Source organism: Seriola dumerili, unplaced genomic scaffold, assembly GCF_002260705.1.
Source record: "Seriola dumerili isolate Sdu_G_001 unplaced genomic scaffold, Sdu_1.0 BDQW01000306.1, whole genome shotgun sequence".
Taxonomy (NCBI): Eukaryota; Metazoa; Chordata; class Actinopteri; order Carangiformes; family Carangidae; genus Seriola; species Seriola dumerili.
In genome coordinates this window covers 1384442-1404313 of record NW_019174561.1, presented here as the reverse complement: position 1 = coordinate 1404313, position 19872 = coordinate 1384442, and the positions used below count along the sequence as shown (strand labels likewise).

Here is a 19872-nt window from a genome sequence, read left to right as displayed (position 1 = left end):
AGATTTGCATCTTTCTGTATTTGCATACAAACAGTTTTGAAACCGGATCCTCGTCCTCAGGATGTCTCCTGATGGACATTTGCATCTTTGTCCTAAACGTCACAGCTGATTCTCACCTGGGGAAAACCCTTCACCTGTGACAAACTACACCTGTCCGTGAACTGAGGGAAGTTCAACCTGTCTCTCAACACCTCTCATGTGTTCTGTGTTTTCCAGCCGGTCCTCCGCAGCGTCCTCGTTCACCCAGAGAGCTCAGTGTAAAACAGGAAACAGAACAGCTGATTCAGAACTGATAAAACCTTTATTTCACTTTAAATTGTCTTTTACATTTTGTCCTGTTTATAACATGTAAGGTGAAACTAGAGTTGGAATTTTTTTTAAAGACATACACAAATCTAGTATTACGTCAATAACCAGGGTGGTGGTGGTGGTGGTGGGGGGTGGGGGCAGGTGTTGAGGGGGGTTTTTCTTTTTTTTGTCATTTTCTCTTTTTATCATCGGTGTCCTGAAGCTAAAGTCTAAAGTTTCACAACCACGTGCGCTAAGCAATAAAACCGTCACAGAAGCAAACTTTTTGTTTTTTTTTTGTTGTTTTTTTGGGTTATTTTTTTTTTCTTTTTATTTTAAGCAGAATACTGGTCAGTAAAAACAAAATGATTTGAGATACCAGATATACAGACAGGCTCGGTGCCACATTCACTACTGCATGGGATCATTTTTTCCTTAGAAAGCGGAGATTAACTGATAAACTGCCTTTTGTTCAGCTAACGAGAAAAAGAGCGGCAGGGAGGAGGAATCTTTTTTTTTTTTAACCTTTTAAACGTCAGTGCATGAAAACATTTTGTCCCCAGCAAAAGAAAAAACATTGAGACACATGACTTCTTCTACACCTACAGAGTGGAATGTCGAGATGGTTCATGACAAAGTTATTGTGACACTGAGAGGAGCGACGACCGTCAGCTGACTCCTGACCGCGTTCAGGACTGGAGTCCGGTCTGGGTTCGGGTTCAGGATTTTGTCGGGTCAGATCCGATCGATGTACCGTGAGCTGCTGGAAACAGAAACCGCGATCTCACTTCCACAAACAGATGATTGGCTGATCGGCTGCTGGGAGATTTTGGCTCCTTCAACGCGCTGAAAATCACTGCTTCCGTTTAAAAAAAAAATAAAGAAAATCGAATTCTTTTCTTTAACTCGAGCTCCAGATGTTTGAGCCCGTTTCCACAGTGATCTGAGAGTCTGATACCGATCGCCTCAGATCCAGTTTGTTTTGGAAACGAGGAAGCAGCGAGTTTCGTCGTCGCCTGCGGCAGATTTACATGGTGAAGCGTTCAGCAGCGAGCGGAAACTCAGGACTTCTCTCGACGTGTCGGTACGAGCAGTGAACGGGCAGAGGGGGGAGGGGGGAGGAAGAGGAGGATGTGGTTAAAAAGAAGCTGAAGCGAACGACAGGAGCGACTGTGACGGACGACAGACAAACCGTTTTTTCAAAAGACAGATTTACAGTTAAGCTCTAAAAATGTTTTACAATTTTACAGTTTTCAAAAAATGGAAAGGAGGAGTTTGATTCGTTCACACACATTAAAAAAAAAAGAAAAGCAAACGGCGGATGAGTGAACACATGAAGGTGGAGGGGTGAACTTCAGCTCTGATGCTCTGAGGTGGATCCAGGTCTCGTCTGTGTCTCAGCTCTCAAACATGAAGATGGAATGTATGTCGTCGGTTTGTTTTTGAAGAGCAGCAGGTGAAACACTTTGTTTTTTTAGGTTCGTCAGTGTCACAATAATTAATTAATATTCAGCCTCTTGGACCCTTCTGTATAAACCTCAGCAGAATGGCACTGCTGCTCACACACACCCTCTCCCAGCTGATGGAGGAAAAACTGAGCGTCACAGTGTTTGTTGAAAATAAACGGACAGTTTAATCACCTTTTCTTGTTTCGTTTAAAGTGGAATAAAAACCAGCGGAGAAGCCGGTCACACTAAGAAAAGCCAAAAGAGAAGGGGATGGATGGACAACTATATAAATGCATTAACTCGCTAGAGAGGAGGGAGGGAGGGGGGGAGGGTGGAGGAGGAGAGGATGCACTGAGATGTTAGGAAAGAGGGAAGAGGAGGAGAGAGATAAAAACAGAGGGATGTGGATCTAAAAACATGAATTCATCTTTGTGGTCTGGATAAAATCCTCCGGACCGGGGGTCTCAGCCGTGGAGTGCCATGATCGAGGGAGGGGGGAGGGAGGAGGAGGGAGGGATGTTGGGTGATGGAGTAGTTTCTGTCGCCCCCCCCCTCCTGTTTTAAAATTGATTGTGAAGGTCAGGTGCTATTCATGCTGTTGGTTATACAGAAGGAAGTCGGGAGGCTGGAGCGAGTGGGACGAGGGAATGAATGGGCTGTTTATGTACGAAGAGAGGAAGAAGAGAAGAAAGAGGAAGAGAGATAAAAGGAAGAGGAAGAAGAGTGGGGATGGGTTAACAGTGAAGTGCGCTCTAGTTCTCTCCATCGCCGGTCTCGCCCTCGTCTCCCTGGTTTTCTGATGTCCACAGATGGAGGGAGAGAGAGAGAGAGAGAGAGAGAGAGAGAGAGAGAGAGACATCTGTCAGTCATCGATGACACATGAGATGTCTCGTTACACTGATCATTGTTTAAGAAAAGATAAAATAAGAAAAGATATTCCTTTACATTTGCAGTGTTAAAGCAGCAAAACGAAAATATCAAATATTTTAAAAAGATAAATATAATAAATATAATATAATATGTACAATTAGATAGAAAATAGCAGCAGATCAGGGACATTACACAGATGGTGAGTTACGTTACTACATTACATCAGTGTTGGATTCATTTAAACACAAAGAGAATGAAGCTGTGACTCAATTATTAACTAATGTGACGACCAACACCAGTGTATATTCACTTCCTCATTTTATCTTATTAATCTGCTGCTGAAAATAGTCCCTGACAAATCCACCATTTCCTCTCGTTTGAGTGACGTTTGTTATAAACTACAGTGATCAGCTGTTTAAAGACATTGAGACTTTTTAAAAAAATTTAATATTGATTACCTGTTTTTAAACATGTTTTTACTAAACATTAATGTCTTTAGTAAGAATCAATGAGCTCAGACCCAGAGTATAGAGAGGTTGGAAAATCTTAGGAAATATTAAGATAAATATTTAAACAATAATAATAATAATAATAAGTATAACCACCAGCCTGATTCTATACTGTCTAAAACATTCAACTATTTTAACTATCGAGTCTATTGTTCCATTACTGGTGTATGAACTGGTCTGTGAGGCTCCGCCCACCACTGACACCTGTTATTGACAGGTGTCAGTGATAATCTCCATGGACCAACATCTGTTGTTCTACTGTTAAACTCAGTAACACAGAAGCGATTTTTATAAACTGAAGTTAAAGTGACTGCGATACAAAAACTAATCAATCATCATCATTAATCAGTCATTAATTCTGCTGGTGACACTTTGGTTTATTTGTCTTTGTCTCATCCTTCGATAACGTCTGAAACACGTTTTAATGATTGTTTTACCGACTCTCTTCACTTCCTGTCCGATCCTTTAGCTTTTTCTTTTATCTGGTTTTATTTTCTTACACCGCTCTAACTTTAGGAAAAGTGCTGCATTGTTACTCTGGGTGTGGAACCTTCTGTCAACACAAGATAAAGACGACAAACATTTACTGAGGCTCAACGTCCTGATGTTCAACACTGTAGTTACTGTATAAATAATTCAGGTCCATGTGTGTTAATAATCAGCAGTGACGTGTTGATCAGGGTCATTACACTCAAACAGAACGTGTCTGAGCTCCTGAACGCTGCACAGCTGCTGCGTTCACTGTCCTCAGTAAATGCAGCAGGTTTCATCGTGTGTGTGTGTGTGTGTGTGTGTGTGTACACTCACAGTGAGGTTGTCCCTTAGTAGCTGCATGATCAGCGTGCTGTCTTTGTAAGAGTCCTCGTTCAAGGTGTCGAGCTCGGCGATCGCCTCGTCGAAAGCCTGGGGATTTGGGGGGGGGGGGCAGAGAGAGAGAGAGAGAGAGGGAGAGAGACACAGATTTGAATAGAGACACTCAGATCAATGAACCACATTTATCTTCAGCTTTAAATCTCTTTACAGGACGTGTTGTCACATGACTCCATCCTCTCTGGAGGAGGACCTGCTCTGTGGGGGAGGGGCCACCTGTCCACCACCTGTATCAGTGATAACACGACTCACCTGCTTGGCCAGGGAGCAGGCCTGCTCGGGGGAGTTGAGGATTTCGTAGTAGAAGACGGAGAAGTTGAGGGCCAGGCCCAGCCGGATGGGGTGTGTTGGCTGCATGTCCTTCTTGCTGATGTCGAAGGCGTTCTGGTAGGCCTGCTGAGAGTTCTCCACCGTATCTACACACACACACACACACACACACACACACACACACACACACACAGTTGCATGTTGTGCTGCTTTAATAGGGACACCCTCTGTGAAGTTGACATATATGGTATACAGCACAGTTCTGTATATCTGATGTTCAGTGTCGGCTGGTATTCAGTTATTCGGTGCTACAGAAATGTGCACTTCAGAGTTCAATAAAAGGAACGTTTAGAAACTGCTGAGCCTCTGTATCAGTAAGTTTCTTCTTCTTTCTCTAGTGATAAAATAAATATTCTGAACAGCAGCAGCTGACTTTTGTTTGAGCTGTAAAATGATGCTCTGGTTCGGGTCTGTTTGGTTCTGGTGAACCCGTCGAGCTGCTGCTCTGTAGCTCATCCTGTTTCCTACATGATGATAAAACTTTACTTTATCAACTTGACGCTCATGTAGGAGCAGTTTGATCTTTCCCTTTTATCAGGGAAAGATCAATGAGAAAGTTGTTTTATTTAATGGCTGAAGGCCAGACACTCACCCTTCTTCGAGTCCCCAGAGGCCACCTCTGACAGGTATCTGAAGTAGTCTCCTTTCATTTTGAGGTAGAACACCTTGCTCTCCGCCTGAGATGCGTTGGGAATGAGGAATTTGTCGAGCAGATTCTGAAACAGACAGACGACCAGGACGATTCAGAAACACTCGGCGGACAAATGAACAGCGAGATCACAGACGGTTTCACTGATCGTTGTCTTTGTGCTGCAGCTACAAACAACAACAACAACAATTAAAGAGGAACCACCCAAAACTCCCCCTCAGATTCAGCACGTATAAGCAGTTCAATGACTCTTATCTTGAAGAATTTAAATTTCATTTCACAGAAATTGCAGCACAGAGCTAATACGAAGCGTCATGCTAACTTTGGCTGCGTGCCATGATCAATCACTTTTCAAAAAGGGAACAAGGGGAACTCTAAGAATAAAACGGTAGCAGAGGAGAAAGAGGAAATCCTCTGAAAACCAGACTGTCTTGGACACCACGCCTTCGAAGGCAGAATCGAGACACAGCTTTCGACTTCCTCCTTACAAAGTTGATCGCTCTCGATTGAACGGCTCTACAAATGTTTCCTAGAAAACTATTAACACATTCCTTAAGTCTTTACTCAGACATTTGTTAAGTTTTAATGGTGAAACCTGATGTAGTAAATCACAAGGTAGAAACTGGCAGAACAGCTGGTGCAACTCAGGTGTATGAGCACAGGTAGGAGGTCAGGAAAACAACACGAAAGCCTTTCAAGGCTTGTAACTGTTAACAAAGCCACTACAACTTTTAGACCCAGTCTGTGCTTTGAGCAGAAAAATGTATATATAGTAATAATAATAATCATTATTATAATAAATAAACTCCTCTCTACCATCTTTGTTTTTAATTCTAACCTCAGTACACCCTCCTGATTAGACCAGTGATGTTACACATTTGAACAAACTGACTTTTATCTTTCACTGTTGTCTAAATGTATTGTGTATTAACGAGCTGATTTATGACGTTTTCACGTTATTAAATCTCTGACAGTTTTATAGTTATACGCCCTCACCCACGTGTTCTTACGTTACTTGTTGATAAAGGAGAAGAAACAGTCCCAGTTTGCTGATGTGGTGTCACTAACTCTCAGCGTGTGTGTCATTCTTGTTCCCTCGGCAGATGTTATCCTCATCTGATAGTTTAAAGAAAGCTTTCACCCAGATCATGTGATAAGAACCGACTTTCCCCCAGAGCATCTCCTCTCTGAGAACAGCTTTGTTTCTCTGGTGGTTCCTTTTAGACCTTCAACCACAGAAGAGTCTGTTTTAATCTGCTGACTCCTGTAACCTGGGAATGTCATGTAGACATCTGAATCTGAGCCAGGCCCAAATCACCGGGTTAAGATTAACTAACAAGTCGCTCTGTGTCGTGAACTTTAACAGTACGGCTGACAGGCAGAGCAGCAGGGTATCAACACAGATAAATAAAATGTCTTCTTCACATTGTTCCAGCTGAAGGGAGAATTATTTTTAACTTTTAACTAGAGTTATTCCAACAGTACAGGTAGTACACCAGGTGTTATCTTTGTCAACATGTGACCTCAGTTAGATTTTTAAAAAAGAATACGTTTATTTTCATCTAATTCAGCTGTTCAGTCGTTCACAACAAAAAGAATTTAACAAAATAAAAAATCTAACTCCCACAAATCATTGACATAATAATTACATACCTGCAGTTACCATGTATCACCACAGGTGTCCCCAAAGATAACGAAACAGATCTCTGATGACACTATGGTTTGGTTTATGATGATATTAACAGAGAGACTAAAATATAAAAACCACCAAGAGATCTGTTTTTTATAACTTTAATACCTCTGGTTAAATCAGACCCGTGGTTTCCAAACATTTAGGCTTGTACCCTTAAAATGAAGCAGTATCTGATCATCACAGGTCTTGGTTACTGTGGACAACCAGGTAATTTGACTTCAAGGATTTTTATAGATTGAAAAGTTTTAAGTTTTCAGGATTTTGCAAGAAAATTAGAAGAATCTAATTTTCTTCCTTTCCTCTGTCAGACTGACCGTGTGTCCTGCAGGTTGTGAACCTCTGTACAGAGAATGGTGTAAAACAATGATCAGGACTGATCTGTGTTATCATTGAATTCTACATTAATGTGACTTTGATTAGTTGAGTTTAATTCACTGGATCAGACAAACATTCCTGTCTGGTTATTTCATCATCACAGTATTTATCAACATAAAATCACATGAATTGTAATAAAACATTTTATCTTTATCATCCACACCTGCCCACCATCATGTGGGGTTTCCTACCCCTGTGTTCAGGGCTTCTCATCTACTTGTCGAAGTGATTCAGAAACAGTTCTTCTAGACTTTTCTCTGTTCCTCTCTGCATGAGAAAGTCTGCAGCTGCCAACACACCAGGTCAGTGTGTAGATATGGATATTTGAATAATATATTTAAAAAGCAGTTTTTATTTTAAACTATATAATGAAACGTGTTTGTGACAGAAAACACCTGCAGTTTCCACACATTTCAATAGGAACAAATAAAACTCTGGTTCTCCTCCCCTTCTTCTGATCACACTGTCTCATCTTTCAGGTCGAGGTCTCTGACTGATTCTCTGTGCAGTGAATGCATCGCAGCCTTTCCCTCTTCAGCTTCCTGCTGCTTTAAGGACAGCATGTCTCCACCCGTCCTTCCCTCCCTTCATTCCTCCCGCACCACATCACTGCAGAGGCTCCCAGTTTGACCTTGAAGATATTATTAGAAGTCTGCTCAGGCGCTAAAAATCTGAGTCTGCTTTGACCTTGAGCAATTTCTGTTCTAACCTAGTCGAGACCTGACAGTGTGTGTGTGGGGTGGGGGGGGGGGGGTGTGTGTGTGTGTGTTCATGAGGCCTAAATCACATCAGAGGCCGAGACTGTTCAAGACTGCAGATAAAATGTCCCAGCAACATTTAGTGGGACTCCAGCTCCAGGTTCCAGGTCGTATCAGGTTCAGTTACTGAGATTTCATTAATAACTAGAGACTGAACGTAAACTAACTGCTTCTGTGTTTTTCTGTCACAGTCGAGGTTGTTGAGACTGAACTTGGAGCTTTTTAGTTACAAAAAAAAAAAATCACCACAACACTTTCCTGCTTCTCCACCACAAGTCACTGCATTTCTCCCAGAATCCCTGGCTGCAGCTTAGAGACCATTACAGCAGCAGCGTCTGTGTTCACACTCACGTTTCTGATTCACAGTCTCACACACAAACTCAACATCACAAAAAATAAAAAAAATACTTAAAAAGGAAAAAGCTTCAGGCCGCAGGGACACACATGACGATGTGGAATAACATGTGGAGCTTATGTGTCATTTCCAATTAATAATTAATCAGTCAGATAAAAGTCTGATGAGTGTTTAGATCTAAAACTATAATAATAAAAACAGTGACTTGGGTGTTAAAGCTTGGGTGTTAAAGCTTGGGTGTCATCTGCTCAACGTGTCGTCTCGCCACGTTGGAGGGTGAAACTGTTCAGAGCTGCAACGATTAGTTGATTCATCGATCAAGAGGAAATGAATCAGTAAATATTTGATGGATTTCAGGCTCCCAGATTTGAGAATTTGTTCATATTCCTTGTTTTACTCTTTAGTAAATTGAAGATCTTTGACCTCCAAGAAACAGTTTTTGATGTTTTAAAGAGCAAACGATTAATCACAAAAAAAAGATTTAAAAAATCAAAAGCTGAACGTCAACACTTGAAGGCAGCCTGAAAATCCTGCTGTCATAAGATACAGTGATAGTTTCAACACGTTCAGACAATATTCCCTGGAAGACACTTACAGTGTTGTAAGAACTTTGCTTCATACCTGCGCCTGCTGGGTTAGGGTCAGCTGTGTTTACGCCGACGCAACGAGAAACAAAATGACTTACTGTGTTAACCTCCCATCGTTACAAACGTCTGTGCGGTGTTTTTCATCTGATAAGATTCAATCATGGACATGTTACTCAAACTCCACTTCCTGGATCATTTCTCTCTCTCGTACCTGTAGCAACACGCCCACAGAGCAGCTCTGTTTCAGTGTGACACACCTCAGCCGACAGAGGCCAGCTGCACAAAACACCTTAAGATTTCCCTTAAAGTCTGAGTTAAGGTTTCCTTAAAATAAACACATCTGCACACAACATCCTTAAGTCTTCTTCTTAAAGTTTTCCTTAAAAAGGTCTTCTCCTTATCTTAGTCTTAAACTTAAGGAATCACTTAGAGTCAGTAAAGACCTTAGAGACCAAGCTGAGGTCAAAGCTCCGGTTCCTCCGACTCTGTCTGAACTGTAACGCGGGGGAGTTCCCTCAGAACAGGAGGATGAGATCACAGGTATCACAAGGGCTAATGGCAGCAGACCAACGGTCTCCATGGAAACAGTAGAATATTGCTGCTGTAAATTTCTTAACTTTTTTCCTTAACTAAGGAAACACTAAGAGATTTTGTGAAACACCCTTCAGTAACTCCCTCAGCTGAGGAGAAATTAAACCTGAAGTGTCAGACTTAAGGAGAAAACTTCAGGTGTTTTGTGCAGCCGGCCCCAAGGTCATAAGATGAACTGATGTATACACACCTTATATATATTATGTCTACACACACTCCACCTGCTCCTCTGTGCTCACACTAACTGTAGGTGATTTCTCATGTCGTGTTGCCCTCAGTCAAACTCTCTGCTGCTTCTGCACCAGTCAAATAAAAACAGAGTCGGGCAGCGAGGAGAAAATTAAAGCTTTGTTTGACGACTCTTCAACAGCTGCCAGTGCTGCTGCTAGCAACATTATTACTGTCTCCACGAGTAACACCATGTGACTGCTCTTCCTCCCTCAGCCAGGAGGGATCATCCTCCTCTTCCTCCACCTTCTGTCCCACTCCTCCCATCCTCTCTCTCTCTCTCTCTCTCTCTCCTCACACCCACTCCCTCCCTCCCTCCCTCCCTCTCCTTACCAGCACGTCGTGGCAGATTTCTTGGAGTTCAGACTCGATCTTCACGCGGTAATCGCGGGCCATCTGCTGTTTCTTCTCGTTCCCCTCCGTCTTCTGCTCAATGCTGGAGATGACGCGCCAGGACGAACGACGGGCTCCCACCTGACGACGACAAAAAACACACCGTCAACCTACAGCTGACACCTAAACACAACACCTGATATACGTTCATGGATAAATGGATTCTGGACAAAGTTATTTTACTACATATTTCGATCATGATGATAAATGAATGATGATTAGAGCTGCAGCTACTGGTTGATAATTTCATCTCCTACCTTTTATTTCTGGTTACTCACTTCCAAACATCTCCTCTCTTTTAGCATTTTATTGTGCTCTCTTTACTTTTTTGTCTCATTTTTAAGATCCGACCTTTTATTTCTGGTTTTACTCACTTGAATACATCTCTGCTGTTTTAGTATTTTGTTATTTTATCTTTATTTTCCAAACTTTTATTTATTACTTGGTCATTTATTGTTCTGTGTGTGTGTGTGTGTGTGTGTGTGTGTGTGTGTGTGTGTGTGTGTGTGTGTGTGTGTGTGTGTGTGTGTGTGTGTGTGTGTGTGTGTAGGTGGTTTTTTTAATTGCTTTTATCTGTAAAGCACTTTGTCTGAAAATTATTATTATACAAATAAAGTCTGATTGAAATATTTTGATAATTGAGACATTTTTTTTTTATCAGAAAAGACAAATATTCAAATTTTCGTGTCAGTTGAAAAAAACAAACAATTTGAATTTATGAGCAGCAACATTTTTCACTATTTTCTGGCATTTAACAGACAAAACAATTAAATCAAGAAAATAACTGTCAGATTAATCTATAATTTAACAATTTAAATCTCCCACAAAAAATATCAGTCTGAATGAATTTTACAGTAAATAGTAATTCACGAATGTGTCACTAAGTTTGTAATTCAAGATGAACTTTGAATTAAATCGACTGTATAGAACAAATACAAACCATCCAAACATTAGAACATGTGACTGCTTCCACATCATGTGACACGACTGTGGCTTCTGCTCTTTCCCACTGTATGTCCCATCTAAACATACCACAGCAGTGACTCACTGTTCTCCTGGGTGGGTTACAGCGAGGACTGAAACATGCAACAAAAAAGTACTGACTGGTACTAAACTAAAAAAAACATGAAGTAAACCTCGACGATAAATAGAGCAGCAGAGCTGGAAAACCTGAGGCTGCTCTTACATAATTTGGACTGTAAAATCTTCACGGAACAAACTATAAAATAACTGCAGCACAGCGACAGTGTCACTATAAATGCTATAAATACAGAAGAGCAGAGTTATTACAAATCTGAGCATCCTGTAGCAGCTCTAACACTGAACAGCAACAGCTCTGCCTTCAAAAACTGGCATTTCACTGAGTGATGAGCCAAGATAGGATAAGCTGTAAAGTACAGTCCAGTGTTGCAGGCTGCACATTATGTCCCGTTTCCCCGAGCGCCCACAGTAAACGTTTCCAAAGAAAACTCTGGCAGTCGTCTGAGAAAGAACAGAGGCCGTAACTTCAGAGGGAGGCGTTCCCAGCAGCCGTACGAGCTCAATCATCATCTCCAAACGCACCATGGGTGTTTTATTATGAGTCTATAATATATAGCATCAATGTTTGGCAATACGAGCTGTGATAATACATGTGGTGGAGTTAAAATCTGAATGTTTCTATATGAACAGGTTGTGTGAAGTGCGGCAGATGAACTATCGCATCACTTTGAATGCCGAGTGCTTTTTCTGTCTGTTTTCAGACACGTGGAGTCGATGGTCGATTTCCTCGAAGGACATTTGTTGTGACAACATGAGAGAGAAAAAGCCCAGACAGACAGGTTTCCAAACTCACCAGGAACTTCAGTTCCTCTGAGTTTCCTCTGGACCTCATCCTCTACACAGACTCCGCACACATCTCTACTGAGGCTGAAATATTCCCCTCAATGCGTTTTGCATCTTAACAGTGAAAACTAAACAACAGCATTAATCATGATTCGTTTCGTAATCAGGGTTTGTGGAGAACCAGGGTTTTTATTTAGATGATACTTCACTGTTAACTGACTTAGAGCTGCTCGATTATGGCAAAAATCATAATCACGATTAGTTTGATCAATACTGAGATCACGATTATTTAACACGATTACTAATCGAAACACCACACATTTATTAACTTAAAAATAAATAAATTTCAAAAACAAAAAGCATTGTGTGTCTAGTTTTTCTGGTTTTACATGATATAAGTTAAAGATATCTGAGCGTGGGGCAGCAGCCAAAGAGGGCGTGGTCTCTCCTGACTATATATAGAAACACCAGATGAAGCACTCCTATGTACGTTGCTAACGTACGCCGAAACGTAACCAGGAAGTGGCTGGAGGGACGGTTTTTGTAGGGGGGGGATGAAATTTACTGTGAAACAGAACGTGACACAAATAATCGTTTTATTTCGATTATCTTATTTTCATAATCGTTGGAAGACAAATTCATATTTGGAAATAAAATTTTATTACTCGCCCAGTTCTAACCTGACTGTAGAGCCTCGGCATACTTGTGAATTAAAACAAAGATTTGAGGCGTTAGTTTGATGCCATACCACGTTCTTGTAGGCGACAGAGAGCAAGTTGCGCTCCTCGTTGCTGAGCTCCAGGCCCTGCTCCGTCACGGCCTTCATGGCAGCCGCCATGTCGTCGTAGCGCTCGGCCTGCTCTGCCAGCTTGGCTTTCTGCACCAGGTCGTTCTTATCCATCTTTTAGGCTGCAAGGAGAAGAACAGGGGACAGAATTAGAGTTTGGACTTTCCATCCACCAGCTGGGACAAGCAAAAGCAAAAAAAAGGTTAGACTGACTTGGAAAGAGAAGAGAAGAGAAGAGAGGCAATGACAACGATAGAAAAACAAGTATGAGGAGTATGGGTGTGTGAGATCTGTGCAAAGCACGATGACTGAGGGAAATAAGAAACAGGAAGCCATTAGACTGAGACAGAAACTATGAGTTTCACTTTCTAAAAGCTGAAACATGTATAAAGACACTTATTCCACAATCAAACACTAGCACTGCTGGTAAAAGCTGATTAATAAACTGAATGGATCCTAATATCACATGAAAACAAACCTAATACTTGACTGGAATGAGAAGTGGAGTCTCTCTTCTAATTCAGAGCCTCGCCTCCATTACAGCAAATAAACTCCATCCATCACATGTAGCACACCGAGAACTGCTAAGTTAAAGAAGCTAACAGATGTGAATAGCACGTAAACAGAATCATCAGTAACTGGAAATGAGACGACACACTTGGTGCTGCACTGCAATAAAAGCCCTGATAAGACAAAAGGTTTCTGTCTACTGAAACACTAGAGGGCTTTTAATTTGAAACCGTTACAGGAAGTGTTCAGTTTGTATTAATGCGTACTGCAGTAACTGTAACACAGCAAACAGGAGCGAATAAAAACAAGGCTTTGTACTAAAATACCAGTGTGAACAATTACATATATATATATATGTTAAACAGAGGGAGTTAGAAATGTTCACGCCAAATCATTTCAGAGTCACGGCCAATAGGAGAAATCCAAAACTCGGCACCTTCAAGACTCAGTCATGTGACATTCGGCTGACCAATGGTGTAACTTGACAACTCTTTCACTCAGTCAGTCAGTGTCAGACAATCGTGTTCTCAGGGCCGGTCTCTCTGTTGTGGTCCAGCCAAAAAAAAAAGTACCATATAAAAACAGCAGCAGAGAGATAACAGCTCTTCATAAAATGTCAAAAACCCTTTCACTTCCAGAGAAATGGCTGCTCTCAGTTATTTCATCCCCGGGGCTTTCTGCTCTCCAGATGAATCTGTAGGTCTAAGTAGGCCACAGCCTCAGCTCAGCTCCTTTATATCTACACATCACACTGTAAACCCTCCACAGTCGGCTGTGACCGGCTCCAGGCGTCGACATCTGCATATCTAATTCATCTGAGTGACTCTTAAATACATGATTTCTTTATTTAAACTGAAGAATAAACTAACACATTATCATATCATTAGTAAAAACTTTCATTAACCCACATTGGAAACCAGTTTTATATCATATCTGATCACAAACAGGTTTGGTAACTTGCTGTTCTGGATGGTTAACTCAGCCCATCTACCTCAGGGTAACTAAAACACAACTTTATTGTGTTCAAGTCACCTTGACGATCACCTGACCTCCGACCTCCCTGAGGCCCTACAATGGGCAAGAAGCTATGATCGATTCATAAATTAAGTGTCATCTTTTTTTGTTGTTCAACTAATACCTTTATTTTTTGTATCAATCAAATCTGGTTTTTCAACCAAAGCTTGTTAAAAGGTTTTGGATTTTTTCCATTGGGTTTTAATAAATGTTTCAGTGAACATGGTCTTCAGTCTGTTCTGAGCTGATACAATAGGCATGACTGATAGATAGAAAATCAATAATGAAACCAAGCCAGGAAAAAGAACCATCTTTTTTTAAATCCTTGGTGCGAGTTGAAAAAGATTGATAAAAAGAATTCAATGTAAATGCAGATACTATAAAATGCATTCACCCTCCTAAAAAAATTAAAACATGATATACTTGTTTTGTTTAGTTGTCACCAAATATAATTTATTAGACAAAACCACTAATTGTTTCAGTTTTCAACCCCTTCCAGTCATTTAGTAAAAGTCCCTCTTCTGGAATTACAGTATTGTGGAAATGTCTTTATCAGCATTTTAAATCAGGACACTCTTCATTGCTCTGATTCTTTATTTCTTCTCGCTGAACAGGACTTTTAAAGTCCTGCCACAGACTGTTGACTGGACTGAGGTCGACCATGACCAATCCAGGACATTGATTTTCGTTTTAAGCCATTCCTGTGTGGATTTGGATTTTTGTTTAGAGTCGTTCTCTTGCTGGAAAATAAATCTCCTAAGTCAGAGTTTTACTCAAGGAATTCTGTTTTATATGTTCCTGTCTCTGCTCTCTCAGGCAGCATCACTAACACTGGGCGTGACATCAGCACCAGGCTTCACGCTGGTGTGCAGAGTAGGGCTGCAGCTGATGTTTGTTCTTTATTATTAATTAATCAGAGAAATGTTTTCTCCAGTTATCTACAAAAATATCGATAAGAATTTCCTGGATCCCACAGTAATGTCCTCAAATATACCATTTGTCCAACCAAATCATGTTAAGACAAGGGAAAAGCTACATGTTCGCACAAGTGAGAAGCTGGAACCAACAAACGTTTGGCATTTAATCATAATTATCAATTAATCAATTATCAAATTAGTTGCAGATTAATTGCCTGTTGATTGAACGATCGTTGCAGCTCTGGTACAGTGTTGAGCTTGAGCGCAGTGATCAAAAATCTCTCTCAGTTCATTCATCTCCTTTCTAATCCGTTTCAAAGTGTACCTCATGTCTTGTCGGAGACAGGAGACGACGTATGAAACAGTTTTGCTTTTTCTGTGTTAAAGTTCAATTAGTAAAGCTCCTGTCAATAGTTATTTACAGTGTCTTCTTCATCTGATAGCCTTCAATAATCTTATGTCGGATTCATGTGACATGTTTCTGTATCTTCATGTGGCTGATACAGGTGGGTTTTAATCATTTCCTATAGGTGGCGGTTTTTTTCTGTGGTTATTCTCTTTGTTGAACTCAGGTCATGAAGTTCACCTCACTCCCCCCTCCCCGTTCTGTGGTGTACTCTACATTACTCAGTAATTACTCATCACGACATCTGAAAGTTGTTCAGTTGCAGCTTTGATGTTCTCGTTCATTTCATCCAATGACATTAGATGACAGCTGAATTCTTTGGGAGCTACCAATAACGATCAATAAATCAATAATTGCTCCCGGCTCTACCTAAAACCACTTGACTCACTGAGGTTTGGCAATATGACAATAATTACTAGATGATGATTTTGTCACTGTTTATACGACAGTAGCTCCGACTTCTTTACAGCAGCATTAGATTTTTGTTTGACCATCTGTGTGATGGCGTATCTGTATGCGTCAGGTGCGTTCACTGCATTAACCAAAAATGCACAACCCAGCCAGATTATTGTATTCACCGAGACCGTTACTCAATTTATTTTCCACGACATTTACTAAATATGCACTGATACTGGGAATAAAAACAATATATCAATGACCATGATAAGAGATTTTATCCTTACCATCCTCTTTTGTCGCACCTTGATTCTACAAGGAAAACCATCTTTCCCCAATTTCAAATTTAAAACAAATAAAAATAAAATAAAATTTTATAAAAAATAAAAATTTTTATAAAATCCAGAGTAATTCAAACAGAATAATGATGATAAACCTTTAGCAAAGTTTATAAAATTATCTTTTAAAACTATGAACAAAATAATCAATATCTTTATTTATATTTTTGATAGATATTTCTGTGCGTGTGCTTTAAAATCAAGTCATTACTTGCATTATCACATTCATTATTACACACTTTATGGAAGCTTTAAAAATACAATAAGAATAAAAACACAGATTTTTAAAGACGATTTCAAAAAGTACAACTTTGTATTTACCATCTATTTGTTCTCAAGGGGCAAAAACTTTAGAAATCATGTCAATAAAACCCTTTTTATTAAATATTGTATAGCTGACTAATAATGAGGATATTGGTGATGTTTACCATTTCCTCAGTGTAAGATGTGATAATTATTCAACATAATACTGGTAATGCTTAAATGTGAAGCAACAGTACAAAGTGAAAAGAAACCAGGGGACAAAACTTTGTTATTCACCAAGTTTGATCCTGCTGCTGCTCTCATGCACTTCCTATGGTCTGCAGAGTAATTAATAGCCTCTCAGCTGGGAGCGCACCCATGGCACAACCCCAGTGCTGATTCCAGGGCTAAATATTGAGTGCAGTTCCATTAGTTTACCAAAGAAAAACAAAATGGTGAGCCCATTAGTGTATGGGATCATAAATACAGAAACCCATTTCCTCCATTATCAGGAAACTCACTGAGAAGAAACCTCTGAATTCATCAGTGTGAGGTTGCCATAAAGTGGCTATTTTTTATTGGCCAAGTCCCCAACATCAGCACCACTACATCAGTTTGAGTTCTTTATCTAAGACTGATTGATTTTATCAGCACCCTTTATCCCACTATATTAGTTTTAAGAGAAAATATTAGGTTACAATAAGCTGCACTCTATGTCTTCATAATCCTACATACAAATCTACAAAGACACTGATTTTGAAGTTCACTTTATGGATTTTACAGCTCCAACATAAACATCTAAAGTGAGCTAAGTTACTTTAAACGTCTAACCTCTAACATGTCATTTTAGATTAGTTGAATAATTGATTAAACTACAATAACTGACAATCATTTAAGTCACTTGTCAAACAAAAATGCAGAACACGATCATTTGCCATATTTCCATTCATTATTAATCATTTCTATTACTAATTACTCTTATTATTTGTTTACTCTGCAAATTGTGTTTTGGAAGGGGCTATATTAATAACATTATTATTTTGATTGCAATTGTCAGAATTATTTGATAGTAACCTAATATCTGGCCTTGGCTGGACAAAACAATTTGATTTTATCAACTTGGGTTCTGGGAAATTGTTGTGGGTATTAATCACCATTTTCTGGAACAAAATACTTATCATTTAACCAAGAAAATAATCAAAAGTAGGAACCCTACTATTTCTATTCTTTAAGAGGTGAGTGAGGGATGGATTTTTATCTTCCAGTAACACCTTTCAATCACAGATCACATTATTTTAAAAACTGGTGCAAGATAGTTCACTCACTGTTGCCAAAATCCACCTCAGGTGTTAACGTGTTAAGACAAATTACATGCATTTGGCAGATTGAACTGTAACTAGTACATTCACCACCCCCCCCCCCCCCCCAAAAAAAAAGGAGCCATAAGTAAGAGTTAGTGCTAGTTTAAATGACCAAGTAAGATAATGTTGGACTGTCATTTTTTGTTTTATACTATGCTGCCAAGACCTTTTTTAATAATATATTGTATTTTATCCGTTGGCAGTTTCAGATACATAAATTTGTATATGTAATTACATTTCTATGTTCTATCTTTTATGGACATATTTCAGCGTGGGCGGTGAGTTTCCACTACAACAATCCGTTTCAGGGGAGGATGTGTTCAGTCTAAATACCGGGGAAACGAGGCTTAAATCAAAGTCAAACAGAAAGTGAATCTTCACATGTGGCATTCACGCATCGCTGTCATTTGGACCACCGTGTAATGCCTTAGAGGCTAACCCGTTTCATTTTAGCATCCCCGAGTTAGCATTTAGCAATAGGTGAAATGCCGCTTATCACGGTTACAAGCGCATTAATGAAGCGTTAGTTAACCGCCGCAGTGACCCGCACATCGGTAAAAATTGATCCAGCTTGGCCTCCTCGGTCGGCTACGATCATCTGGCACGGCACCAACACACTCAACATTAGCAATGCTGTTGTTATCCAACCACCTAGCACACCATTAAGGTTAACAGGCTAATGCGCACCGAAAAAAATGGGGAACACCATATTCATCGGCAGAACGAGATATATTAAACGGCTTTAAAACATCTCCGCGATAAACGTTTTAACGCCAACGGTAACCAACACCCCCCACGGGCCGGGGATATTTAGGTTGTAGCGTTTCGTTTCAACGGCCCGCTAACAGCTACGCCCTCCTTGTCGCATTCCCCTGCGGAATTTTAAGATGGAGAGATAGATTACCGCCAGCTAGCTAGCATGCTAACTGAACGTCACGGCACGGCCGTTGGCTTTAACGGTTAGCTTAGCAGCTAACAGGATCTGACCCAGTTCAGTCTGAATGGCGATACGATAGTCGACCCCGAGCCGTTAGCTGAAACGGCTAACAGGGTAAAATACAGCCGTTTGTTCCGCGTCACCGCTGACCCCTGGCCCGTAGATGTTGTCGAAAGGCAACGTTAATAAAATTTAAATCTCGTTTGAGGGGAAACTCCCGGGTAACAGGGAGGGTGTGTTAGCTTCCATATCGTCTCACTACGCCATGACGGAGCTCGGCTAAAGACATCGACAATTTCGCTGTTCTGCGAATAATGAGGTCAGATATGTCGGTGGTACCGTGACACCCTGTAGCCCGGTGTTTGCTTTACATTATCCGCCGTGCAATGTAATTAGCACTTGCGGCTAAAATGTCTCGGTTGCTCTCACGACGGCCGGGGCACGGCTGCTGCTGCTAAGCTGTCAAAATGGCCAAACTTGGGTACTGCTTCTCCCTCCCTTCACGGGCACCGCGCACCACGCATGGCACGGACCGGAGCTTGGGCTTTTATGAATAAAAAAATAAACGATTTTAAGCACATTCGACAGCTCGACGAGCACAGACAACCTCGCGCTGGGTAATTTGTGAGTTATTTCTCGCTATTTGGCCACAAGTCTCGGCCTAAATCCTCGCACCCAGCCCCAAACCACAATAGGCACCTTCCGCCGCAGATGCAGCGAATGGGGCCACCGCTGGGGCTGCTATTCCCCAAGAAAGACCCTCTTTATCCCGTATATATGACAATAATCGAGTGATATGCAGGTGAACTCACATTTAGAGCGTACTTGGAATCCCGATTTTATTCTCTGAACGATGGGAGTTTATCAAGCCGTCCTCCGCTCGCTGCTCAGGGTATTCAGGGCAGTACCACTTCCGCCTGCTCTGACACTTCCGCTTCCTCTAACCCCCCCCCCCCCCCCCGCCAGTATCCATGGCGACCGCGCCAGGGGGTTTCCTAAGCATCTTGCGAGGGGCTTTGACGTCAGGAGGACCATGGCAACCGCTACAGGATGACGTGCGCCGGTCTCCGTGGCAACTGTCTCCATGAGGCCGCTGCCGTCGTATCTGAGTTCACCATCGTGTCAGCTGACACAGCTCTGTGTGGGTTACACTGATTTTTTTTTTTACAGGCGTTCATACTTTATAACGAGCAGG

At 41.0% G+C, this 19872-nt stretch overlaps 1 protein-coding gene across 1 annotated transcript; it reads right to left on the bottom strand.

The window, feature by feature from the left end:
- Window positions 1-282: 282 nt before the first annotated feature.
- Window positions 283-19610, bottom strand: LOC111231556 (14-3-3 protein beta/alpha-1). The gene is made up of 7 exons (XM_022758702.1): window positions 19490-19610; window positions 12517-12677; window positions 9885-10025; window positions 4908-5031; window positions 4238-4401; window positions 3924-4018; window positions 283-2546 (listed from the first exon to the last, which is right to left on the bottom strand). Exons 2-7 carry the CDS (start codon window positions 12667-12669, stop codon window positions 2489-2491), a joined length of 735 nt encoding a protein of 244 aa, XP_022614423.1. The 5' UTR covers window positions 12670-12677; window positions 19490-19610; the 3' UTR covers window positions 283-2488.
- Window positions 19611-19872: the final 262 nt, after the last annotated feature.

What these genes read in the sequence shown, in the direction of transcription:
- LOC111231556 (XM_022758702.1), bottom strand. Translation starts at nt 12,669, where the DNA reads ATGGATAAGAACGACCTGGTGCAGAAAGCCAAGCTGGCAGAGCAGGCC. An exon ending in CTGTCGCCTACAAGAACGTG is followed by an intron (nt 10,026 to 12,516) that starts GTATGGCATCAA and finishes TGTCGTCGTCAG; the next exon opens with GTGGGAGCCCGTCGTTCGTC. An exon ending in AAATCTGCCACGACGTGCTG is followed by an intron (nt 5,032 to 9,884) that starts GTAAGGAGAGGG and finishes TGTCTGTTTCAG; the next exon opens with AATCTGCTCGACAAATTCCT.